The 26,236-nt window shown below is 43.3% G+C and overlaps 1 protein-coding gene across 1 annotated transcript in view; it reads left to right on the top strand.

Moving 5' to 3' along the window:
- The window catches only part of LRP8 (LDL receptor related protein 8), an 85,208-nt gene extending 60,267 nt beyond the window's left edge, over positions 1 to 24,941 (top strand). The window contains exons 11-20 of the mRNA XM_063105099.1: positions 1,806 to 2,033; positions 3,640 to 3,758; positions 4,021 to 4,160; positions 5,589 to 5,730; positions 13,846 to 13,998; positions 14,865 to 15,089; positions 17,337 to 17,405; positions 21,027 to 21,199; positions 22,256 to 22,432; positions 24,803 to 24,941. Of these exons, the coding sequence (XP_062961169.1) occupies positions 1,806 to 2,033; positions 3,640 to 3,758; positions 4,021 to 4,160; positions 5,589 to 5,730; positions 13,846 to 13,998; positions 14,865 to 15,089; positions 17,337 to 17,405; positions 21,027 to 21,199; positions 22,256 to 22,432; positions 24,803 to 24,841 (1,465 nt within the window). The 3' untranslated portion in view covers positions 24,842 to 24,941. The remainder of the gene's footprint in view (positions 1 to 1,805; positions 2,034 to 3,639; positions 3,759 to 4,020; positions 4,161 to 5,588; positions 5,731 to 13,845; positions 13,999 to 14,864; positions 15,090 to 17,336; positions 17,406 to 21,026; positions 21,200 to 22,255; positions 22,433 to 24,802) is intronic.
- Positions 24,942 to 26,236: the final 1,295 nt, after the last annotated feature.

The following is a 26,236-nucleotide window of genomic DNA, read 5'->3' as shown; positions in this document are numbered from 1 at the left end:
GCAATGTTCAGCCAGGGTGGAAAGAAGAAATCCCTCGCTTTAATGAGGACTTTCAAAGCAGCTCACATATCTGTGTCAGAACGTGGGGCCTCAAAGATGACTTAGACCTGGTCTTCACCTAGAAGATCTCACTCATAACACAGTGACATCCATTGTGATGATCATGAGGGGAAAGTACAGAGAAGGCCTCTGACCCAATCTGGGCATCTGGGAAATCTTCCTGGATGGCACTACACCCAAGCCAGCCCTTCACTGAGTCTGTGATGCCACAATGAGTGGACATTTGGCACTTGAGGAGGTTCTCTCCTAAGTCTTTCTCAGATGCCACCAGCCTGCTTCCCTGCATGTCTGGGCCCCCTTTGGGCAGTCATGTCCTCTTTCTGTCCTGAGATTCACTTGGCAAGACTGCCAATGACTGGGCAATGGGCAGACACTAAGTCACTGTTGAAATAATGATGGGATGGATGGGCGGATGGAAGTTAATATACTGAGTTTTACTCACTGACAACTAGATTCCTATCTTTCCCCAACACCTAGACACACTTGGTTTACAGTTACATACCCAGAAACAGAGCTAGATCAGTGCCTGTCCAGTAGTTGTGACTGAAAGAAGCATGATTTGACACAGTGGATATGGGGCTGAAAGAGGAAGAGTCAGAAGTAACTCCAAGGTTAATTTTGGGAGTTTCGGTTTTTTGGCTTGGGAAGTTTCAAGAATAGTGGAGCTGTTCTCTGAGATGGAAAGCACTGGAGGAGGATCAGGGATTGGGCAGACTGTCTGTCTGGCTGAAGGAAGGGGACTGGGGAGGAGTAGTTTTGGACATGTTGAGTCAAGGTGTCCATAGGACATGCTGAGGGAGCCTGTTGGCTTTGCAGTTGGGAACTTATAGAGTTGTTGAGGTTGGAGAGGCAGAGTTGTGGATGACAGTGGGCACCATGGAAGTGATCTCCTAGAGAGAGGGTTTGGGGGAGAAGAGGACCTTGGGAAAAACAGCATTTGGGAAATGAAGTCCTGTTAATATTACCTCCTGAGTGTCTACTGTATTATCAGCCCCTTCTCTCCATTCTCACTGGTACAACCCTTCTTCAAACCCTCTTCATCTCTCACCTGGATGCTATAACAGCCTCCTAACCAGTTTCCCTGCCCTCTTTCACTCCCCTTCCAGTCCATCCATTCCATAGGTGCCATAGTGATCTAATGTGCCTATCTGACCATGTCTTCTGACTGGTTCAGTTACCACCCGCACTTGCCCCAGGGTAAAATCCTAATTCCTTAGCATGGCACTCAGAGCCTGTCAGGATGTGGTCCTTGCCTACACTTATTTCAAGCTTTATGTCCCACATACCCAGCTTTACCCCACTGAACATCTCACTATTCCAGAACATGCTCACCTCTGGGCATTTGCACATGCCCTTTGCCCAGTTGGCTTTCTGTCCTTTGTGCTCCCAGTGAACTGGTCCTTCTGGACTCAACTACAAAGCCTTCTCCCACTTTCCAGGATCATGCAGTCTCCATTTTTCTGCTGCCATAGCCTCTAATGCTTTCTGTAATCACACTGCATTAAATCTGGCTGCAAGTTTCTGTCCTCCACTAAACTGAGTGCTAGACCAGAGACTGTGGATGATTCAAGCCTGTATTCCTACCCTGGTGGCCCAGGGAATGTGTTGAATGGAAGTTGGTCAAGTTCCTCTAAAATCCATTGGCATGGCCCAGAGGGAAGAGAAAGGGGAAGGGTGCACAGGCAGCTCCAGATAGGCCCATGGGTGGAACATCTGCCTCACAGCCATCTCTGGTTTCTCCTAAGTGCCTACATGGACAAGGCCAGCAATCCGGCAGAGCAGAAGGTCCTCATTGACGAGCAGCTGCACTCTCCAGAGGGCCTGGCAGTGGACTGGGTCCACAAGCACATCTACTGGACCGACTCAGGCAATAAGACCATCTCAGTGGCCACAGTCGATGGCGGCCGCCGATGTACTCTCTTTAGTCATGACCTCAGTGAACCCCGGGCCATCGCTGTCGACCCCCTGCAAGGGTGAGTGTCCCCACCCTGAACTTCCCATTCTCTCACCATGGGAACTCAGTCCTCAGGTATCTGTCAAAAGATATCTTGAGGGCTCTCAAAGGCTCTGGGCCATTCAGATACAGGCCATAGGAAAGAAAGTCTGTATACTCCTCTCATCCTGTTAATCCCCAGCCAAGGGTTCTTTGGGCATTGGTCACCCGCGTTCTCCTGCTAACTCATTATATCATTGAATCAGAGCATCTCAGAGCAGAGTAGGGCTCCGGAGATAGCCTGTTAGGAGCTCCTCGGGCTGGAAGCCTTTCTTCAGGCTGCTGCAGGTGGCCATCTGGCAGCTGCTCATGTGCTTTTAGGGACAGGGAGCTCATTACTTCCTGTAGGGCTTGTTTCATTGGGGGGCAGCTCTGCCTATTAGAAGGTGGGGTTTTTTTTCACCTCATAATCCCAAAACTGCCTCCCTATAACTTCCTGCATTGGCCTCTGGAGTTATATAAGACATGTCTATCCCCTGCCCTGCAGGACAACCAGCAAGATTGGAAGACCAAGATCACTGGGTCTGCTCTGCTGCCAGCAGCCCCCCTTAATCCCCACTGCCATTGCCCACAGTCTCTGGGCTCTCCACCACCTAGGCTGCCCTGCTCTGGCTGCACCTCAGTTTTGGGAGTTAGGGATTCTGCACAGAACAGGACTCCTGCCTCCCCTGGTGGGGATGTCCTGAGATGGCATCAGTTTTTTAACAGCTGTATCGTATCAAGTTTACCAGTATTGTGAGCTTCTTCCTACTGCTGTTTCCTTAATTATTAAACCAGGATAAGAAAACCCTCTTCTTCCAGTGGGGGTAGCTTTGCTGGGGCGGGGAACATTAGAGCCTTCAAACTGACAACTGCCATTTACTGAGCACACATCAGGTGCTCCCAGCACAGTACCAGGCACTCTGACAGATACTGAGCCATCTCATTTAGCCCTCACTTCAACCCTCTTCCCTGTCTGTCCTCACACAGATCTGCACCTGCCATACCCTGTCCCCCAAACTGCACAGTTACACTCAGCCTAGCCCTAATCCATTGTGGATCTGTCAGGGTCCCAGAAGAAAATCCACTGCACACTCAAATGAAGATAATTGGAGGAGTGTTTAATAAAGGGACTATTTACAAAGGAGGGGGTAAGATCTAATGCACTATCTTGAATTAGCAATAGTGGGCTAATACCAGCCCTAGTAGGCCCAAGGGGACAGGATCAGGGAAGGTTACCTAAGTTGGGAAGATCACCCACTTTCTCCTTTGTAAATCTGGAAAGAGAGAGTTTACAAGGACCCTTCCCACACTGATGCTCTAGAGCTCTAGTTAAAGCTGCCAGAAGTGGGAGAGATGTTCTCACAAGCTGTTCAGCTGAAGCTGGGTAGACTCAGGAATACAGGCTTCCCCAGGTTCTCAAACGAGGTGAAGGCTACAGTTCCTGCGAATTCTAAGATTTGGTGGTTCCAGAGGATTTCAGAGGTCTTCCCATTCTCTACTAAGCATAATCTTCAACTCTTCAGTGGGCCATTGAGCCCTTGTGACTCTGACCACCCCAGTCATGTGCCCAACAAGAAGCCAGACTGGATTCTTCTGTCTTTCAGGTTCATGTATTGGTCTGACTGGGGGTACCAGGCCAAGATCGAGAAGTCTGGGCTCAATGGTGTGGACCGGCAAACACTGGTATCAGACAATATTGAATGGCCCAATGGAATCACCCTGGGTGAGCCCTGCCTTCCCTGGATTGGGAGCCTATTCTAGCATCTGATCCTGACCACTGTCTTGAGCTCCATGCCTCTTGCTTCTGGGTCCCCTCATGATCCCCTCAAAGGCCATTGCCTTTGTTTCCGGATGATTACCATAGGCTGGCTTCAGTCTAAGGCCTGGAAATGGGGGTGGGGTGGGGGTGGGGTACAGAGAACAGATATCCAGACTTGGGTCCCAGATTCATAATCTGATCTCTCCTTCCCTACTTCTTCCCCAAGATTTGCTGAACCAGCGCTTGTACTGGGTAGACTCCAAGCTGCACCAGCTATCCAGCATTGACTTCAGTGGGGGCAACAGAAAAATGCTGATTTCCTCCACTGACTTCCTGAGCCACCCTTTTGGGATAGCTGTGTTTGAGGTGAGCCCTGTGAGGGGAGGCATGGTCCCATCAGGAAGCTGAAGCCTAGAAAAACCTTGTTCAAATAGGACAACTCCCTGAGACTTGTCTAAATGGAAGCAAAGGAACAGGGAAGCCAATTGACATGTTTGTACACAATTTGTGAGCTGCGTGCATACAAAGCCTTTATAGCCCATTGTCTACCTGGCAGTCTTTCCTGTGCTCCTTTCCCAAGATCCCTCTCTCAGAGCACTTCTCATAGGTGAGTTGCTAGACATGTACATTCCCTCTCTGTACCCTCGGGACCCAGCACGGTACCACACATACAGAAGGTACCCAATAAAGAGGAAGGGAAGAAGGAATATCATTTCCTTAGAATCATTTACTATAGGAAATGGCCTGAGAGATGCTATTCAGTTTAGCACCTTTGCCAAACCCTAGGATCGTAGAAGTGAATCAGACACTATCCTAGTCCTCAAGAAACTCCCAGCAAAGTGGGGAGTCCAGACATTCCTTTGCCCTGACCCTAACAACCTTTCTCCTTGGGGACTGAGGAAGCCAGAACCAACCAAGGTCTCATACACCCACCTCTTCCCCAAACTAACTCTGCCATCAAGGGGAGGGAAAGCAAGGGGACAGTAGTCTGTGGTGGGCATTGGCAGTATTTGCTTGGAACAACATTACTCAGCACTGCTTTGAAATTGTGGGCAAAGCTCCACCTCCATGTCCAGCCCCTGCTTCAAAAGACAGGTGTGTTCAGATACGTGTATGTGCGTGTGCATATACGTGGCATGTACATGTAAAGTATGTGTATATGCATGCGTTATATAAATGCATCAGGGTAAAAGTGTGCATTCCTATATGTGCTGATGCTTGTGAGTATAAGTATGTATACCAGTATTTAGACAAGTGCTTATTTAGGTCCAAGTGTGCCTTTAATGTGTATAGATGAGCATTTGGGTATGTGTCTAGATGTGGGTATGAGGATGCATGGTTGTACCTATGGATTTTCCTACAGATGCATGTCTAGGCTTGTATGAAATAACCATGTGGATTCATATGTGCATATACACAGAGGCTGTAGGAGACCTAGCAATGGATAGCCCTCAGTAGCTCACACATCTCCAATCTTGGTCCCAGGCCCCGATAATGGTCATAGCTATAGAGAACAAGCTTGGGTTTCTGGTGGGCTCTGGGAAGCAGGACTAGCTCAGCATTAATGAGTAGCTTTGTGGCCTTCAAGCTAAAGCACCGAATCACTGAATAATCCTCTAAGACAGAAGAGAACCAGGAGAGTGTACATCATAGATCAGAGGCTGAAAGTCCCACTGTGAATCTGTGGACAGGATAGCTCAGGGGAGATGTGACTATGGTTTAGGGCTGAGCCCTCAGATTGAGGTGATAGGTTTAGACTGTAGGCCTCCCATTCTCTGCATCTGTATCCCACAGGACAGGGTGTTCTGGACAGACCTGGAGAATGAGGCCATTTTCAGTGCAAATCGGCTCAATGGCCTGGAAATCTCCATCCTGGCTGAGAACCTCAATAATCCACATGACATTGTCATCTTCCATGAGCTGAAGCAGCCAAGAGGTGAGCCATCCCTGGTCCCAGGTCCCAGATCCCCTGCCTGTGTCCCCTCCCTCTACTAGGCAGGCTATGTTCACATTCATGTCATGACTCAGCACCCCCAGGAATAACAACAACAATCCCCCTCATCAGTAGAATGCTTTGTCATCATATATTTTATCTCATTTTTCCTCAAGTCATTGTGAATTAAGGATGGGTATAAATTAATATATCAATGTCCTATTTTTGCCAATCCTAAAAAGTATGGGTATCACTCTTCTCATTTAACAGTTGAGGAAACTGAAGCCCAGAGAGGTAAAATAACATTAGCAGGTGGCAGAACTAAAACCTAAACTCAGGTCTGATTCCAAAGTTCCTTCCACCATGACACATTGCTTCTCATTTGCTATTCGTGCCCATTTTGCAGTAGTTTAAGGTTCATATGGTAAGTCAGCTTCTTCGTTGGGAATAGATTCCAGGAATCCCACTACTAGGTTGTCCCTCCTCCATCACTAGGATGTACTAATTCTGACTGTAACTGAGATGTTCGCTGTCAGGAGGAAAGCAAGAGAGGGTAAGGAGATAAGATTGGTGCCTGATTCTAGATCTAGAAATTTAAACAACAGAGAGACATGGTATGTGGCATAGGAGAAAAACAAAACAAAACAAAACATGGCCTTTGGAGTCCAACAGACCTCAATTTATTTATTTATTTATTTATTTATTTATTTTTATTTATTTTTTTTTACATGGTGTAATTCTGTTTAATAAGCCAGCATTTACAGAATATAATTTTACTTGAATTTTAAATTTTATAAAAACATTATACAAGAAAGACATTTACTTATTATAGAAGAATTAGAAAATACAGCTAAGTAAAAAGAAGAAAATAAAAATTTCTTACAGTCCTCTACCTAGAGGTAACTACCACCAACTTTTTAGTCTGTGTATGAACTTTTAGACTCTTTAGACTTTTTTCCAATGTGCATACACATGTAAATCTTTTTTTTTTTTTTTTTTTAATTTTATTTTGTCGATATACATTGTGGCTGATTATTGCTCCCCATCACCAAAACCTCCCTCCCTTCTCCCTCCCCCCTCCCCCCCAACAATGTCCTTTCTGTTTGCTTGTAGTATCAACTTCAAGTAATTGTGGTTGTTATATCTTCTCCCCCCCCCCCCGGTTTTTTTTTGTGTGTGTGTGTGTGTGTGTGTGTGTGTGTAAATTTATATATTAATTTTTAGCTCCCACCAATAAGTGAGAACATGTGGTATTTCTCTTTCTGTGCCTGACTTGTTTCACTTAATATAATTCTCTCAAGGTCCATCCATGTTGTTGCAAATGGCAGTATTTCATTCGTTTTTATAGCTGAGTAGTATTCCATTGTGTAGATGTACCACATTTTCCGTATCCACGCATCTGATGATGGACATTTGGGCTGGTTCCAACTCTTGGCTATTGTAAAGAGTGCTGCGATGAACATTGGGGAACAGGTATACCTTCGACTTGATGATTTCCATTCCTCTGGGTATATTCCCAGCAGTGGGATAGCTGGGTCGTATGGTAGATCTATCTGCAATTGTTTGAGGAACCTCCATACCATTTTCCATAGAGGCTGCACCATTTTGCAGTCCCACCAACAATGTATGAGAGTTCCTTTTTCTCCGCAACCTCGCCAGCATTTATTGTTCAGGGTCTTTTGGATTTTAGCCATCCTAACTGGGGTTAGATGGTATCTCAATGTGGTTTTGATTTGCATTTCCCGGATACTGAGTGATGTTGAGCATTATTTCATATGTCTGTTGGCCATTTGTATATCTTCCTTAGAGAAATGCCTACTTAGCTCTTTTGTCCATTTTTTAATTGGGTTGCTTGTTTTCTTCTTGTAAAGTTGTTTGAGTTCCTTATATATTCTGGATATTAATCCTTTGTCAGATGTATATTTTGCAAATATTTTCTCCCACTCTGTTGGTTGTCTTTTAACTCTGTTAATTGTTTCTTTTGCTGTGCAGAAGCTTTTTAGTTTGATATAATCCCATTTGTTTATTTTTCCTTTGGTTGCCCGTGCTTTGGGGGTCATATTCAAAGATCAGATGGCAGTAAGTGTGTGGGTTGATTTCTGGATTCTCTATTCTATTCCATTGGTCAGTGTGTCTGTTTTTATGCCAGTACCATGCTGTTTTGGTTATTATAGCTTTGTAGTATAGCTTAAAGTCAGGTAGTGTTATGCCTCCAGCTTTATTTTTTTTGCTCAGCATTGCTTTGGCTATGTGTGGTCTTTTATTGTTCCATATAAATGTCTGGATAGTTTTTTCCATTTCTGAGAAAAATGTCTTTGGAATTTTGATGGGGATTGCATTGAATTTGTATATCACTTTGGGTAGTATGGACATTTTCACTATGTTGATTCTTCCAATCCAAGAGCATGGGATATCTTTCCATCTTCTTGTATCCTCTCTAATTTCTCTCAGCAGTGGTTTGTAGTTCTCATTATAGAGATTTTTCACCTCCTTGGTTAACTCAATTCCTAAGTATTTTATTTTTTTGGTGGCTATTGTAAATGGGCAGGCTTTCTTGATTTCTCGTTCTGCAGAAATCAATTGGAGAAAAGAAATGCTACTGATTTTTGTGTGTTGATTTTGTATCCTGCTACTGTGCTGAAATCATTTATCAATTCCAACAGTTTTTTTGTAGAGGTTTTAGGCTGTTCGATATATAGGATCATGTCATCTGCAAACAGGGACAGTCTGACTTCATCTTTTCCAATCTGGATGCCCTTTATTTCCTTCTCTTCTCTGATTGCTCTGGCTAATACTTCCAACAATATGGTGAATAGGAGTGGTGAGAATGGGCATCCTTGTCTCATTCCTGTTCTTAAAGGAAAAGCTTTCAGCTTTTGCCCATTCAGGATGATATTGGCAGTGGGTTTGGCATATATGGCTTTAATTATGTTGAGATACTTTCCCTCTATACCTAACTTATAGAGGGTCTTTGTCATGTATGAGTGCTGAACTTTATCAAATGCTTTTTCAGCATCTATAGAGATGATCATATGGTCCTTGTGTTTGAGTTTATTAATATGGTGTACCACGTTTATTGATTTGCGTATGTTGAACCAACCTTGCATCCCTGGGATGAATCCCACTTGATCGTGATGAATAATTTTACGTATGTGTTGCTGTATTCTGTTTGCTAGTATTTTAGTGAGGATTTTTGCATCTATATTCATCAAGGATATCAGCCTGTAGTTTTCTTTTTTGGTTATATCTTTACCTGGTTTTGGTATCAGGATGATGTTTGCTTCATAGAGTGAGTTTGGGAGATTTGCATCCGTTTCAATCTTTTGGAATAGTTTGTAAAGAATCGGTGTCAATTCCTCTTTGAATGTTTGGTAAAATTCTGCTGTGAATCCATCTGGTCCTGGGCTTTTCTTTGTTGGGAGCCTTCTGATAACAGCTTCAATCTCCTTTATTGTTATTGGTCTGTTCAAATTTTCTACGTCTTCATGGTTCAGTTTTGGGAGCTTGTGTGTGTCCAGAAATTTATCCATTTCCTCCAGATTTTCAAATTTGTTGGCGTATAGTTGTTTATAGTAGTCTCGAATGATTCCTTGTATTTCAGATGAATCAGTTGTAATATCGCCTTTTTCATTTCTAATTTTTGTTATTTGAGTCTTCTCTCTTCTTTTTTTTGTTAGCCATGCTAATGGTTTGTCAATTTTATTTATCTTTTCAAAAAACCAACTTTTAGATTCCTTGATCTTTTGAATTGTTTTTTGGTTTTCAATTTCATTCAGTTTTGCTCTGATCTTAATGATTTCTTTCCGTCTGCTAACTTTAGGTTTGGATTGTTCTTGTTTTTCTAGTTCTTTAAGGTGAAGTGTTAGGTTGTTCACTTGCCATCTTTCCATTCTTCTGAAGTGAGCGTTTAATGCAATAAATTTCCCCCTCAATACTGCTTTTGCAGTATCCCACAGGTTTTGGTATGATGTATCATTATTTTCATTAGTTTCAATAAAGTTTTTGATTTCCTGCTTGATTTCTTCTTGGACCCATATGTCATTAAGTAGAATGCTGTTTAATTTCTATGTGTTTGTATAGTTTCCAGAGTTTCGTTTGTTATTGATTTCTAGTTTTAATCCATTGTGGTCTGAGAAGATACATGGGATAATTCCAATTTTTTTGAATTTATTGAGACTTGATTTGTGACCTAATATGTGATCTATCCTGGAGAATGATCCATGTGCTGATGAGAAGAATGAATATTCTGAGGTTGTTGGGTAGAATGTTCTGTAGGTATCTGCCAATTCCAATTGGTCTAGAGTATTGTTTAGATCTTGTGTTTCTCTACTGATTCTTTGCCTAGATGATCTGTCTAATATTGACAGTGGGGTGTTCAGGTCCCCTGCTATTATGGTATTAGTATCTATTTCCTTCTTTAGGTCTAATAGAGTTTGTTTTATAAATCTGGCTGCTCCAACATTGGGTGCGTACATATTTATGATTGTTATGTCTTCTTGATGGATCAGTCCTTTTATCATTAAGTAGTGTCCCTCATTGTCTCTTTTTATGGTTTTTAGTTTAAAGTCTATTTTGTCAGATATAAGAATAGCTACTCCAGCTCGTTTTTCTTTTCTGTTTGCATGGTAAATCTTTTTCCATCCTTTCACTCTTAGTCTATGTGAATCTCTACGGGTGAGGTGGGTCTCTTGTAGGCAGCATATAGTTGGGTCCTCCTTTTTGATCCAGTCAGCCAGTCTGTGTCTTTTGATTGGGGAATTTGAGCCTTTTACATTGAGTTGTTATTGAAAGGTGTTGATTTATTCCTAGCATTTTATTGGTTGTTTGGTTGTCTTAGGTGTCTTTTGTTCCTTGCTTTCTGATTTACTGTTTGGTTTCTGTGTTTGTTGGTTCCTTAGGTTGTAGATAGCGTTTTTGTTTGCTTGTTTTCTCTTCATGAATGCCATTTTTATTATACTAGTGGGTATTGATTTTTCTTGGGTTTTTATGGCAGTGGTAGTTATTTTTCAGGAGCCAAACCCAGTACTCTCTTGAGGATTTCTTGTAAGGGTGGTCGTGTGGTAGTGAACTCCCGCAGTTTTTGTTTGTCTGAGAAATATACTATTTGCCCTTCACTTCGGAAGGATAGCCTTGCAGGGTAGAGTATTCTTGGTTGGCAATCTTTGTCTTTTAGTATTTTGAAAATATCATCCCATTCCTTTCTAGCTTTTAGGGTTTGTGATGAAAAGTCTGATGTTAGCCTGATTGGGGCTCCCTTATAGGTGATTTGACGCTTCTCTCTTGCAGCTTTTAAGATTCTCTCTTTGTCTCTGAGTTTTGCCAATTTGACTATGACATGTCTTGGAGAAGGCCTTTTTGGGTTGAATACGTTTGGAGATCGTTGAGCTTCCTGGATCTGAAGATCTGTGATTTTTCCTATACCTGGGAAGTTTTCTGCCACTATTTTGTTGAATATGTTTTCAATGGAATCTCCATTTTCCTCCCCTTCTGGAATACCCATGACTCGGATATTTGAGCGCTTAAGGTTGTCTGATATCTCTCTCAGATTTTCTTCAATGTCCTTGATTCTTTTTTCTTTCTTTTTGTCTGCTTGTGTTATTTCAAACAGCCCATCTTCAAGTTCAGAGGTTCTCTCTTCAACTTCGACAAGCCTGCTGGTTAAACTCTTCGTTGTGTTTTTTTTTTCGCTGAATAACTTCTTCAGTTTAGCAAGTTCTGCTACATTTTTTTTCAGGACATTGATTTCCTTGTACATTTCCTCTTTCAGATCCTGTATACTTTTCCTCATTTCATAATGATGTCTAGCTGAGTTTTCTTGTATCTCATTCAGTTTCCTTAGAAATATCACTCGAAATTCCTTGTCAGTCATTTCAAAGGCTTCTTGTTCTATAGGATCTAGAGTTTGAGATTTATTAACTTTTGGTGGTGTACTTTCTTGATTTTTTGTATTTCTGGTATCTTTTTTTTGGTGTTTATTCATTGTGGCAGGGGGTTTCACAGTCCACCAGTTTGAGACTAATGACTAACTAGGATTTGCTGTGGTTGCCAATTTCGTATGGCTCCCTCCGTGATTGCTCAGTTGGCCTCTAGTGTCTTGTGTGTGGTTGCCTCGGGTCTTGGGCTTCTCCGGGGAGCCACCTTTCTGGTCAGCTTGGACTCTGCTGGGCTGGTGGATCACGTACCACAGGGTGTGTGATCTCTGTTGAGCTTTCACTTCCTGTGCAGGACTTCTCCCTGTTCTGTGTGCTCTGGCCCAGGCTGTTGGATCGTAAAGTGGCGACCCCACAGGGTGTGTGGTTTCTGTCGAGTCTCCGCCTCCCTGGCCGCACGTCTCCCCACTCTGTGCGCACTGTGCTGGGCTGGGGTGTGTCTTCTGCAACCCTCGTCTATCAGCTGCGCCTTCAAGACCCTGCTCGGCACCGCCTCACCCAGGAAGTCTACCAGGTTTCTGGTAGGCACAGACGACTGGTCACTCTGGGTGCCTTTGTAGCACTGTGTAGATCTTTCTCAGAACTTGTTCACCTTTGTATCCCCCCGGCATAGACCGAATCTAGCACCCGCCTGCAGCCAGCTCTCCGGCAGGTTCAAGCAGACCTGGGAACTCTCCTACCACACTATTCCCAACCAGAAATTGGTTAGGCTGTTTTCCGAACTGGTGGCCACAGAGATGGTATCTGCCTCCCAGTATCAGGAAGTTTACCGGGGGCCGGAGTGTGGTGGAGTGACAGTCGGCCCCGCCCGTGCTTCCTTGCCCTCCCGACACTGGCCGGGGACGCCCCACGCCACCAGCCCCGCCAGAGAACCGCGGAGGGAGTGGGAGGGGAGGCCGGCCCGCAGGCTCCGGAAAGCCCCACGCCGGGCCAAGCAAGTGGGAAGGCTCAGTGACGGCCGAGCCGGGCGAAGCTGCCAGCACCTGGGAAAATGGAGGCAGCCCCGGGGCGGTGAGTGAACCGGTGATGCAGGTGGGAGCCGGGTGGGCGTCAGCCCCCCGAACAGGGCTGGGCCAGGGATCACTCACAGGGCTGTGCGAGGTTGGGTGCTCACTCTCTGCCTCTGGTTTGTCGCCTTCCCCGTTCTCGGCCGCTGCCGCCTCGGGCTGTTCAGTCACGGCGCGGCTCGGGTGCTCCCAGGAATCTTCTTTAATGCCGGCCTGAAACCTCGAATCCTGAATAGGGCAGCTGGCCGCCTTCAGCGCGGCCCCGGCCTCCGGGATCCTGTCTGCATCCACAGCAGCCCTGGCGCCGTGTTCCCTGTTTCGAGACTCGCTTTTGCAGCTAAGAAACAGTTCTTTTCCTGCTCCACACTTCAAAGCTGTTGCTTGTAAATGAGGCAGCCTCTCCTGCCGGGGGCAAAGTGGCAGTCAGCCCCCACTACCAGCCAGCAGCTGCGGTCCTCCCTTAAGAGATGGCAAGAGGAAGGTACACAAGTTTCTCGGCTGCCTGAGGCCCAGTGGCCGCCTTTTCCACCTCAGCTACTTCGCGCCAGCCGCTGCAGCCACCGCCATCTTGAAATGCTTCAAACTGATCCACATGTAAATCTTTTAAAAATACTGTCAAAAGACAAAATTATAACAAGTTTAGTTTACAGATCTCAACTGGCTTTATTGCTATTTTAGGATCAGACAACACTTACTCCATAAAATAGAATAAGTGTTTTAATGAGCAGAGGAAGTTGGTTCTACAGACAGAAGAGCTGAAGAAAAACCCAACAGACCTCAATTTAAATTCTGTGTCCAAAATTCCTAGAGGTATAGCTTTAACAAATTTGTTCTCTTTGAGCCTAGGTGTCTTTGTCTGTCAATCTGGGACGTAACACCCACCTCTCAGAATTGTTGTAAGGATTAAATGAGTGTGGGGATAAAACACCAGGTACAGTACTGTAAGGTGTCCAATAAAAGTAGTGGGGAAGGTTTTTTGGGTTTTTTTTTTTTTGGTGGCTGGTTGGCATGGGGATCCCAACCTTTGACCTTGGTGTTTGGTGTTAGTACTGTGCTCGAACTAAGCTAACCGGCCAGCCCCATGGGACAGCTTTCTGAGCAAGCCAAGTGGGAGGGGCCTCATCCTCAGGAGGCAGTAAGACCTGGCATATCCTGTATGTGCCCTGTCTCTCTGCCCTTAGCTGCAGATGCCTGTGATCTGAGTGCCCAGCCCAATGGAGGCTGTGAGTACCTGTGCCTTCCTGCTCCTCAGATCTCCAGCCACTCTCCCAGGTACACCTGTGCCTGTCCTGACACAATGTGGCTGGGCCCAGACATGAAGAGATGCTATCGAGGTAAGAAGAACTTCCAGGAGGGGTGGCCTTGGCAATGCCAGATCCCACCCTGCTGAAATCTTCCCTTGGCTTCTGGGAAACAATATGCTCCTGGTTTTCCTCCATCTTCTCTGGCTACTTGTTTCGTTTGGAGGCTCCTCTTTTTCACTTTCCTTGAATGCTTATGTCCTGAGGGTCCTTGCAAGGCTTTCTCTTAGCCCCCCAAAATTTACATATACATAAAACATTTTAAATTCAGTTTCAGGTAGTTTCTGGAACCCCCAAAAACCTCAAGTTAAGAACCCTTGATCTCCATGGCTTCAGTTGCTATTTGTATGCAGATGACTATATGCTTGCCTATTCTCACCTAAAACTTAACACACTACATAGAAGCCCTTTTGCAATATCATTGGAGCTAATGCCTAGTGAGTATTTCCATTACATAAATTATATTCATTTTCCAATCTTAATGTATGGCCAAGGCCTTTTGTTTGAGCATAAGTCTACTGCATCATTTATGATTTCCCGGTCTAATTATTTAAAGTGGAGTAAGAATTTAAACTTAGTGGTGTTAACAATGTAGGTGTAAAATCCTTCTAGATTTATATGATTTCCCTCCCCCCCGTCTTTTACAGTGGTCTTGCCCACACCTAATTCAACAACACTGTTTTAATGACTCATCTTTATCCAATCAAAGTGAAATGCTAAAGAAATCTAGTTAAAGAAAAATCAAAGCCCATTTGGAGGATTAGAGAAGGGTTCACAGAAGTGGCATTTGAGCTAAGCCAGAGGATGAGTTCCTATGTATAACTCATGGAGGCAATAACTTAGTCACTAAAGCAACAACATTCTGTGTCCAAGTGACTTCCACAGTATTTCCCCTCCAGCACCTCAATCTACCTCAACTACGACGTTAACCTCTACCACGACGAGGACAGTAGCTGCCACCACAAGAGCCCCTGGGACCACCGTTCACAGCCCCACCTACCAGAACCACAGTGCAGAGACACCGAGCCTGGCAGCTGCAGTCCCAACCTCAGTTAGTGTCCCTGGGGCTCCCAGCATCAGCCCGTCTACTCCAAGCCCTGCAACCAGCAACCACTCCCAGCGCTGTAAGGCAATGAGTTCTGCATTCTTTAATGACATGGGAGGGGTCCTAGGGAAGCCAGAATGGGGGATATGTAGGAAGAGAAGATCATACCAGAGCTGAAAAATGTATAACCCTGAGGAGGAAGCAGGGGAGATAAAATGCCAGCCTGTGATTTAGGAGTCTTAAGTGCCTCTAACTTGCAGAGGGTCTGGGGGGAAGCTGTATCCTATCTCTGAGCCTCATTTTCCTCTCCTACATAGTGAAAATAATAATAAACCTTCCCCTACCTGCTTCAAAGATTGCCACGAGAGACAAAAGAGGCAGTGTAAACAGAAGTGCCCACACACAGCCCCTGCTGACCCTGGGTGTGTGTGTGTCTATGTTTCATGAGTTACTGACGTGTATGAGAGGGTGCCCCTCAGGTTTGGAAAGCTCTGATCTCAGTTCCCGGCAGCCTTGGGAAGCACGGTCTTCTCGTGCCTCTTTCCTATCCCTGGGATAAAAATAATTAAGTTTACCACTTACTAAATCATTTTGGGAGCAGTAATTGTCACTGATAGAAATGTTCTATTTCATTAACCAGCAAATACCTTATTAACTGAGTTACCTGCCAGGAGGAGTACATTTAAAAGGATAAACTATTTCTTAAATTTTTTTCTGTGCATGAATGGCCCGGAAACCAAGCAGCTTGGCAGCACCTTTCTAACTGGGCCCATTTCGCAGGCAGAAGTGGGATTTTCAGAGTTGAGCACACCCCCTGAAGTTTGGAGAGGACATATGTGAATTTTAGTTCCTCTCATCTGGGGCAGAGCCTCTAACCAGCCTCTCCCTACTGGCTTCATCATGCTCTAGGTTTTAATATTGCTGTCCAGTGTTTGTTCTGTCCCTGGAACAAGAGGACAGCAGCATTTCCAGTTAGCTTTGTAAGCAGTGCAGCTCTTTTCTCCCCTTAATAGTTAGGTTCCCTTGGAGTTACTTGGAGAAACAGACACACTGAGAGGATGGGATTTGGGTCATTACCAGAGGGCAGTCATCTCCTCACGTGGAGTAAATGCAGATGAGAGACCCTCTTCCTGCCTCAGAGGGCTGTCATGAGGATCCAAGGGAAAGATGCTTTTTAAACTTATAAGGGCCATGCAAATATCATAATGAAGATGGTTGTAAGAGTGAGAAAGATAGTACAGCATACTTTTTAAAAAATACAGTACATTTTCCAAGCACTTTTCAGTTTAGAATGTGCTTTTACATACCTTTTTTTTTTTTTTTTTTTTTAAAGATGACCAGTAAGGGGATCTTAACCCTTGACATGGTGTTGTCAGCACCACGCTCACCCAGTGGGCAAACCTGCCATCCCTATATGGGATCCGAACCCGTGGCCTTGGTGTTATCAGCACCACACTCTCCCGAGTGAGCCACAGGCCGGCCCCTTACATACCTTTTTTGATTTAGGCCTCACAACAACTCCTAACACTTTCTGCCCTCTTTGAATTAGGCAAGGCTGTGCCAAGCAGGTGCTGTGCTAAGCATTTCATATGAATTTTCTCATTTAATCCTTACCATATCCCTGGGAGGTAGGTAATATCATTATCCCCATTTTAAAGATAAAGAAACATAACATGTTATATCTATAATATCAACACTGTGCTCTAACCAACTGAGCTAACTGGCCAGCCGTTATATCTATGATATATAATAACTCACCCAAGGTCACACAAGTAGTGAGTAGTAGAGCAAGGATTTGAACCTAAGAAGTATGACCTCCTATATATTACACTATGTCCCATTTTAATTACTTATGAAAAATAAATTGATAATGCAGATGGACAGACCACCAAGACAACAGAGACAAAGCAACAGATACTAGCTGAAAAAAGGCAATTGACCCAGTAAGTCAGCAACATGAAGACCTAAGTGTTCACCCAGACATGTGTAGGCCCTCGTTTCCTATCACCATGATGCTCTGGGAAGAGGATGGGGCTTGCGTCATGAGTCCTGGGTTCAAGTCCCAGCTCTGTCACTTATCTGTGAGCCCCCAAAACCCTCAATAAGACTCAGTTTCTCCCTCTGGGAAATGGAGATAATCTCTGTCCTGCTTGCTTCGCAGTAGTTTTGATAGGATTTAGAAATACTGGATTATTAAGCTGTAGCCAGGATCATCATTTGGAATGGAGGTGAGAAACAGTTGGGAAGTTAATTCTTACTGCTTGAGGCCAGTAAGGGTTTGGACTCACCATGATGGAGCATCATTCTGCAAATGTTTGTTTTGCAGATGGGAATGAAGGTGGCAAGATGGGTTCAACAGTCACTGCTGCTGTTATTGGGATTATCGTGCCCATAGGTGAGTGTGGCCCCAAGTCACTGAGGAGAGAAGAGAGACCCTGTCCAGGATAGGATAGAGACCTTGGCACACTGACTGGCCCCATTGACTTGTTCTGCCCTGGCATCCTTTCTGCTTGCCTCCCAGTCCTGATTTAATTTGGTTTCCTAGCCTGGCACACAAAGCCATTCAGGAACTAGCCCCAGCCAACTGTCCAGGTACAAGGTACATCCCCACCTCATTCATGCTGCACTCCAGCCATGTGAGGCACAACTGTATGCTTCCTGGGGACAGGTCTGATATCTCTTTTGCTGAACTCTCCCCAGCTCCTAGCAATGTCTGGCACGTGGTAGGAAATCAAATACAAGGGTACTTCAAAAAGTTCATGGAAAGATTTATATTATAATTGTTTTTCCGTGAACTTTTTGAAGTAGCCTCATATTCATTGAATTAATGAGTAGAGCTGCTTGCCATTCCTTTAATAGGACATGCTGTCTTGCTTTCTTTCTGTTTGGTTTTCAATAAACATTTATCAAGCAGCTGCTATGTGCCAAACTCTGTGATAAGGGGAAAGAAGGTAGTTAAAGACAAGACATGGTCCTGTCCTACAAAAGTTTACTGTCTTGTTGGAGAGACACACATAACACAGGTACATTCATTATGACATGGTAAGTCCTAGATTAAGCTGTATGCACTAAGTTCAGTGAAAATGCCAATGAAGCACTTAGACTGGGAGAGAGGGGAAGAGGGCAGGGAATGTTTCCTAGTGGAAATGATGTTTGAGCTGAGTCAGCCAAGTGAGGAAGGATCAAGAGCAATCTAAGCAGTGAAGACAGCATGAGCAAAGCCAGGAATGGGAAATGGCATGGAGGGGTGGAGTGGGTGTGGGTTTGGAACTCGAAGGAGTTTGGTATGGCCAGAATATAACATCTGGCTAAGACCTCACAGAGAACCATAGGGGCTGATTCATTTTCTCCCACTCTGATATTCTCATAGTATTCTGTACACCCTGTCTCTCCCTCTTGGCATTAGCTTTGAATTTTGGTTGTCCATTCATAGGCTTATCTCCCTTACTTGCCCACAAATATCTCAAGAACAGGAGCTTTGTCCTTTTATCCTGGGAATCCTCAATATGGTGGTGAGTTAGTGAATGGTTATAAAAATTTTTCCCCTTTTTGAGACACTCCCAGTGCCAAGGATCCAGGGAAGAAAAAGATAAGGACTTTAAGAGTTTCAGTCTTTAATCAGACTTAATCATAAATAAATCATACAAAGTAGATGATAATACACATTATAATGTGCTATAATAGAAATGTGATATAGTTAGATACAGAGATATAATAGTAGCACGACATTCCTGTAGAGGAATAGCGGAAGGAGAAGTTAATTCCAGAGCAAGGGTGGTGCATCTGGAGATTTGAATTGGCCTTAAGGCTTAAGAAGAAATGATGATGATCAGACTATTATTCCAGGCTTATTTTGAATGATGTGAGTGAAAGACAAATTGATCCCTTTCCTTCCATCCTATGCTCCTTAGAAAGAGGCATGTATGTTCTGTTTCACTGATACAACCCACCCCGAAATAATCAATAGTTTTAATTTCTGCTAATCTGAGGGGTGAAAGATGAATGTTATCGTCCTAATATTGCCTTGTGAGATAGAGTTTCTTTTCATAAGCTTATTGCCCATTTATTTACATGTCATCCTTTATGGATTGCTTATTCAGTCTTTTCTTGTTTTTCTATTGGTTGTCTTATTCTTAAGCTTATAAATATTTATACATAATGAATAGTGAACCTTTATAATATATGTTACAAATATTTTCTCCCAGTCTGATACTTGATTTTAAAATTTGTTTATGGTATCTTTTGCCATGCATAAATTTAAAAATTTTAAGTAGTAGTTCTACCAATCTTTTGCTTTATGATTTCTGGATTTTGTGTCTTGCTTAGGAAGGCCTTCCTCGTTCTAAATTATTAAAATATCTCTCTATATTTTCTTCTACTATAAATTTGTTTTAGTATTTAGATATTAATCCATTTGAAATTTATCTTAGAGTACGGTACGAGGTAGAGATTTAACTATTTTTTTTACTACATACCCGTCTAGTTTCCCCCACACTGTTATTGAATAGTCCATCCTCTCCTTCTGACTTGTATTGTCATCTTTATTATAAACTACATGCCCATGCATACTTTGATCTGCTTCTAGGCTGTTTATTCTCCACCACCAATTATCTGTCTATTTTTATATACTAGCAGTCCAACTTGGTGATGTTATGCTCACAACATGTTCTCAGCTATTTTTATTCAGTTTCTCTTCCAGGTGAACTTTAGAATAATCTTGTCAATTCTATAATAATTATGATGGTTTTTGTTGAAATTGCTTTGGATGTATAAATTTATGTGGGGAGCATTTACATTTTTACCATATTGAAGCTTCCCATCCAGGAACATGACATATCTATTTATTTCAGTCTTCTTTTATGTCCTTCTCTAGAACTTTATAGATCACATAGGATTTGCATGCTTCTTATTAGGTTATTCTCAGGTATTTTATAGTTTTTTGTTGAGCTATTAATAACGTGTTTTAATTCCATTACATTTTCTAATTTGTTATTGCTGATTAAAAAGAAAGCTATTGATTTTTTATGTGGATTCTTGATGAACTAAAATTATTTCTAATAGTCTTTCACCTGCTTTTTAAAGATTTTCTAAACATACAAATAGCTGATAATAACAGCAATCTCGTTTCTTCCTTTCCCATATTTATACCCTTCAATTTTTTTATCTAGTCTCACTGCATAGCTAGATCTCTAGGACAATAAATAGTAGCAGTGGTAACAGGCATCCTTGCTTTGTCTTGTCTTTAATGAATATTGATTATTGTAATCTTACTAAAACAGAAACCCCCTCTAGAACATCCCAGATAAGGGATCATCCAGCCTCCACTTGAATGCTCAGTGATTGCTGACTACCTTATGAAGCTGCTTGCCCCATTTTCGCTGAGCTCTGTTGAAAGAGCTTCCTCCTTTACTCGTTAATATATTCATTTATTCTAACTCAGAGCCTGTGTTGCCCTGCTGTGTCTCCTTCTACAAATGCTCCTCTTCTGGTGGAGCCCCAGCTTTAGAAAGAAACACCCTACCCCATCCCACCCTCTACCCTCCAATTTTAGGAGAGAATGGTTTTCTTACAGAAATCCAGGGAAGCAGCAGCATTAGGACAAAGGTGTTATGAAGAAATTCACTCATTCATTCAGTACATGTTACTGAGCACCGACTTAGTGCTAGGCTCTGGGCATAGAGAGATAAATGACACAGTCTCTGCCCTCAAAGGGTTTGGTGTAGATGGAGTACAGATATATAAAGTAAGATACTGTGGCCTGGGAGCACACATGAGGGAGCAGCCAACTTTGCCTAGAGCCCTTGGGGAAGACTTCACATTTGAGCTGGATCTCAAAGGATTAGTAGTCAGTGAAGGAAACGAGATGGGAGAAGGACTTCCAAGCAGCAGAAAAAGAACATGCAGAAACAGAGCCTGAGGAGCAAGGGGCAGTAAAGTTGGAGAGGTGGCAAGATATACACTGATATCTGGGGTTAGAGCCTGCTGGAGATCCAGTGTAATGTGTCCCTTCCTCCAGCGGTAATTGCCCTGCTGTGCATGAGTGGCTACCTGATCTGGAGAAACTGGAAGAGGAAGAACACCAAGAGCATGAATTTTGACAACCCAGTGTACAGGAAAACAACAGAAGAAGAGGATGAAGATGAACTCCATATAGGGAGGACTGCTCAGATTGGCCATGTGTATCCTGCAGTAAGTATTCTTTACTGAGAGAATTCCAACCTTTCCATCCTTCTTCCTTCCCTTCCCTTCCTTTCCTTCCTTCCTCAAACATTTATCTTCCATGTACTAGGCACTGTTCTAGGCCCTGGGGGACACAGAAATGCTAGGGCAGGTGATCGGGGTAGAAGGGTATCAGGACCACCTTTCCCCTAGAGCTCTTCCTGGCAGTGAAGAAGCCAAATGTCTTTCTTTCTGCTGAGTTTTCAGAATCTTTGCTCTGGAAGGTTAACTGTGGATATTTAATTAATTAAAATGTATTCATTTCAACAAACACTGTGTGCCAGTTATGTGCCAAGCACCACATTAGATATCAAGTGTTCAAAAGTAAATAAGGAATGCACTTGCTTCCAAGGAGCTGGTGGGGGAGTTAGAGATAGTAACATGCAGTTGTACAACTGTGTACTAAGTGCCATGGTGGAAGCTCAGGAGTCCCTTCTTCTAGGAAGCTTTCCCTGGCTTTCTTTGTTCTCCCACAGTCCCCTGGGCCTCAGGCCTCTGTGCATCAAAACACGTGTCTCACTAAAAAAGTTCGTGGAAAAATAGAATTAAAAGATAATACAAATCTTTCCATGAACTTTTGGAAATACCCTCGTATAATCCAGTTGTCATTTACTTAGAGGTCTTCTCACTAGACTGTGAGATTCTTGAGAGCAGAATTGTCTGATTAATCTGTTTTCCTATTGCCTAGCACAGCATAGGTGGCTCCCAACAAATATTTGTTAAACAAATGCTGTAGAAACATCAACAAGGGAGATATTAATTCTGTCTGGGGAATCAACCAAGGAATGCCTCACAAAGAAGGTGACAAATGAACTGTGTCCTTAGAAGATTAACAGCAGTTTTCCAGGTAGAGGAGGGAAATGTCATTTCAGACAGAAGCATGTGCAAAGGCTCAGAGGCACAACAGAGCATGGCTTGTTGGGGGAGCAAGGACCATGGAGTGGCTGCAGCAGGTATCATTGTTGTATAGCAGAGTCAGGGGGCTGAGTATGACCTCAGAGGTCATCCAGTCCATCCCCCTGTCAGGCAATCAGCAGCTTTGATCGCCCACTGTGGGCAGAGCCCTGTCTTGGGGAGACCAGAGAACTGGAAGACCCAGCCCCTGCCCTCAAGGAGCTTTTTGTCTTGCCGGGGGAACCAAGGTCACAGCTGCACCAACTCCCGAAGAACCCTCTTTCTGAGCTGCCTGTCGTCAAGTGCAAGGTAGGGTAGTGCCACTCTAAGTCTGAGGGGCTGGTGAGTGAGGGCATGACCCCTGGCAGGTGCAGCCAATCCTAGAAGGCTATCTGGTTTTGGAAGGCTGCAAACTGTGAGCTGGGTATTGGGGTAAAGAGGAAACATGGGTTAGTCACAGACCAAGGATATGGCATGTGGAAGAAAGTGATCAAGTGTGGGGCAGGACAGACAGAATTGCTGCTGAAGCAAATTATTCATGAAGGGGACATATGGGAAATGAGGCTGAGCAAATGAGAGGGTTAGCAGATGGCCTTGAGGATCCTTAACCTCGGTCAGTCCACGCACACAGTCTCTTAACCAATTATTAAAGATCAGAGGGGCACAATGGAAGCAGCATTGAGCTTGGAGTGAGAAGACGATTCCCAGTTCCACCATTCCACAGCCCTGTGACCTTAGTCCCTTCTCTCTGCTCACTTTTATTTGTAAAGTGATAATAATAACCCTCATTCTATCTGCCTCCTGAGTTTATAAAGTTCAAGCGAGATAGCACATGTAAGAACACTATGAATTCGAAAGCACTGCACATGTGTAAAGTGGCATTGCTTCCAGAGAAGGAAATGCTTCAGGGGGAGTTACTCCTTTTTTTTTTTTTTTTTTTAAAAAAAAAGGTGACCGGTAAGGGGATCTTAACCCTTGACTTGGTGTTGTCAGCACCATGCTCACCCGGTGAGCTAACCGGCCATCCCTATATGGGATCCGAACCCTTGGCCTTGGTGTTCTCAGCACCGCACTCTCCCGAGTGAGCCACGGGCCGGCCCCTGGGGGGGGTGGAGGAGTTACTCCTGATGAGCATAAGGCCCAAGTAATAAGGTCCTGCCAGTTGCAGAGAAATATAGTAGAGTGAGGAAATCAACATTTAGTGAGCACCTACTATGTGTCAGACACTCTTGAGTGTTTTATATACATTTTCTCATCTGATCTTCACAATAACCTTATCGTTAGCCCTGTTTTGCAGATGAGGAAACTGAGACTCATAGAAATTGAATAACTTGCCTAAAGTCATATCCACGAAGTGGCAGAACCAGGATTCAAACTCCAATCTGTATGTATACAAAAGCCCATGCTCCTTCCATTTTATCATGGGTAAATATCTTTGAAGGTCTAGAAATCTGTATTCTCAATAACCTGTTCTCTTCTCTGTCACTTTCTCAGGTAGCTCTACCATCACTACTACGGCCTACCTTTGGCCTAGACATCTATCTTGTGGAGAGTGAGAGGGTGGCTGGACTTGAAAGGCAGTAGAGTTACTTTTCATCATTTTATGCTTGTCAGGTTGATCTAGAATACTCTGGACCCCATGTGTTAGGTACTATACAAGTATTAAACACTTCACATGTGTTATTTCATTCTCCAACAATCCTATGAGGTAGATCCTATTATTATTCCCATTTGACAGATGATGAAACTAAGGCTCAGCGTAGTGAAGTACCTAGCCCAAATTCACATAGCTATGAGAAAGATACTGAAATAAGGGTCTGTCCAAAAGAGAGTATCCAGGAAATAGAAGAGCAGCAAACAAGATTACATCAGGACCAGTTGGGAAAAGCTAGATGTGTATCCTGGAGAAGAAAACACTCAGAATGGAGTGAGGGAATTCAGACACCATCTATAAATTTCACAGGTTGTCCTGTGTAGAATTCTCTTTGAGTTAAGAGACAGAATTAGGGAACATCAGAAGATATATGTAATAAAACAGATTCCACATCAATATAGGAAAGAATTTAAATTCACTGTTCACACTGGAATATACTGCCTCTGGGGTTAGTGGGCTCACCATCTAGTGGTCAGCCACTTGTGGCAGAGGTGGAGTCTAGCATCTAATAACTGGAAAGTAGGGGGGAGAGAAAGAGGGATTGAATTTAACTGACCTGCATTGCCTTTCAATTCTGTTTAATCAGTTGGGAGGGGTGCAGCATATTACCTAACCAATTGTGATTAGAATGCTGGAGACAGGTAGCATTTGACAAAGCTAACTCACACAAGTTGACCAAACCTAAAATCCTGTAAGGCAGGACTGAGAAAGTTTACATCTCTGCATCCCTCCTTTACAAAGAGAGAAAAGAGTGATGAAAAAAGCTACAGCTCTGGATTCACAAAGACCTGGAATCAAATTTTAGTTCAGCCACTTGCTATGTGATCCAGGACAAACATTACTTAAACTCATTGATTCTCAGTTTTCTCATCTGTAAAATAAATATAAATCTTGTCTTTGGGAATAGTGTGAAGATTATATGAGCTAATACCCATAAATTAATAATATGTCTGGTACTTTGTTGACACTAAATAAATAGTAGCTCTTATGGATCTAATAATGATTCCTTTGATCTGTCTCCCCAGCGAGTGGCATTAAGCCTTGAAGATGATGGGCTGCCCTGAGGATGGGACCACCTCCTTCGTGCATCATGGAATTTAGTCCCATGTACTCCTCTGGATGGTGTGTGACAGGATTGATGAGTTTCTACATATGGGTCTGTGTGAGTGTGTGTGTGTGTGTGTGTGTGTAATTTTTTTTAATTTATGTTGCAGAAAGGTAACCACAAAGTTATGAACTGCAAACATCCAAAGGATGTGAGAGTCTTTATATGTATAATGTTTTATACACTTTTTAACTGTTGCACTACCCATGAGGAATTCATGGAATGGCTACTGCTGAGTGACTAACATGATAGACATAACCAAACAGGGGCCGATGGTACAGTACCTTACTCATCACTTAAAAACTATATTTACAGAGGATGTTTGATTTTGGGGGGTTTTTTAGGTTTGGGGGTTTTGTTTTTTTGTAAATAAAATGATTATGCTTTGTGGCTATCCATCAACATAAGTAAAAAAAGAAAAAACACTTCAACTCTCTCCCCCATTTAGATTATTTATTAACATATTTCAAAAATAAGATTAGTTCTATAAATAATTTAGAGAAGTGAGAGTATTTATTTTTGGTATGACTGGCCCACCACACAGACTCTGCGTGTATATGTGTGTGTTTACATGTGTATGTGTGTGAGAGAGAAAAATCTGTAGAGAAGAGGCACATCTACGGCTATTGTTCAAATACATACAGATAAATTTATTTTAAAACAGTCCACAAGAGGGGCATCTGTAGTTTTCAGAGGATTCTTTGGAAATTTGGCTCAGAAAACAGATACCATGGTTTGTGCAAATACGTAGTGGAAGAGGCAGATCTTTTCACCTCTGGCTATTCCTGGGACCCCAGTGAGTCAGAAAAAGCCATTCAGCCCACTCGTGGCTGCCGTGACTCCCACCTGGGCTTTCTTATCTGTAGCTAAGGCCAGTGTACAGACATTACACAGTGCTAGAAGCTCTCGTGAGTTCAAGACAGAACATACCTAAACCTCAGCTACTCCTTATTTTAAAGTTCAGCTCTTTGGGTAACTTCAGTTTCCTTCAGGACATTTGGGTAAATTCATTGTTTCCTCTGAAGCACCCTGAAGGGTGCCATCCTTACTTATAGGGCTAAGTGGAGACATTTCCAGTACAGCCCAAGTTTCCTGTAGGAACTGGCTCAGGCACTGAACCTCTGAGATATGCTGTGGAAGAGGATAAAGAAGGTGGAATAGGTTTTATTACATCTCTATTTCTCCCTTCCCCTTACTCTCTACCGTTTCTTCAGGTGGGGAAAACATTTTAAAGAAATAAATAGGTTTCTTACCATCATATGTTCATATAGATGAAACTAATTTTTGGCTTAAGTAAGAAAAAGCAGCCAAATCTGAAGTCATATTTGAGGAGGAAATGGCATATGCAATATTA

The sequence above is a fragment of the Cynocephalus volans genome, chromosome 8 (genome assembly GCF_027409185.1).
Source record: "Cynocephalus volans isolate mCynVol1 chromosome 8, mCynVol1.pri, whole genome shotgun sequence".
NCBI classification, from domain to species: Eukaryota; Metazoa; Chordata; class Mammalia; order Dermoptera; family Cynocephalidae; genus Cynocephalus; species Cynocephalus volans.
Note: the sequence above shows the minus strand (reverse complement) of the source record. Positions and strands in the feature narration are given on the sequence as shown.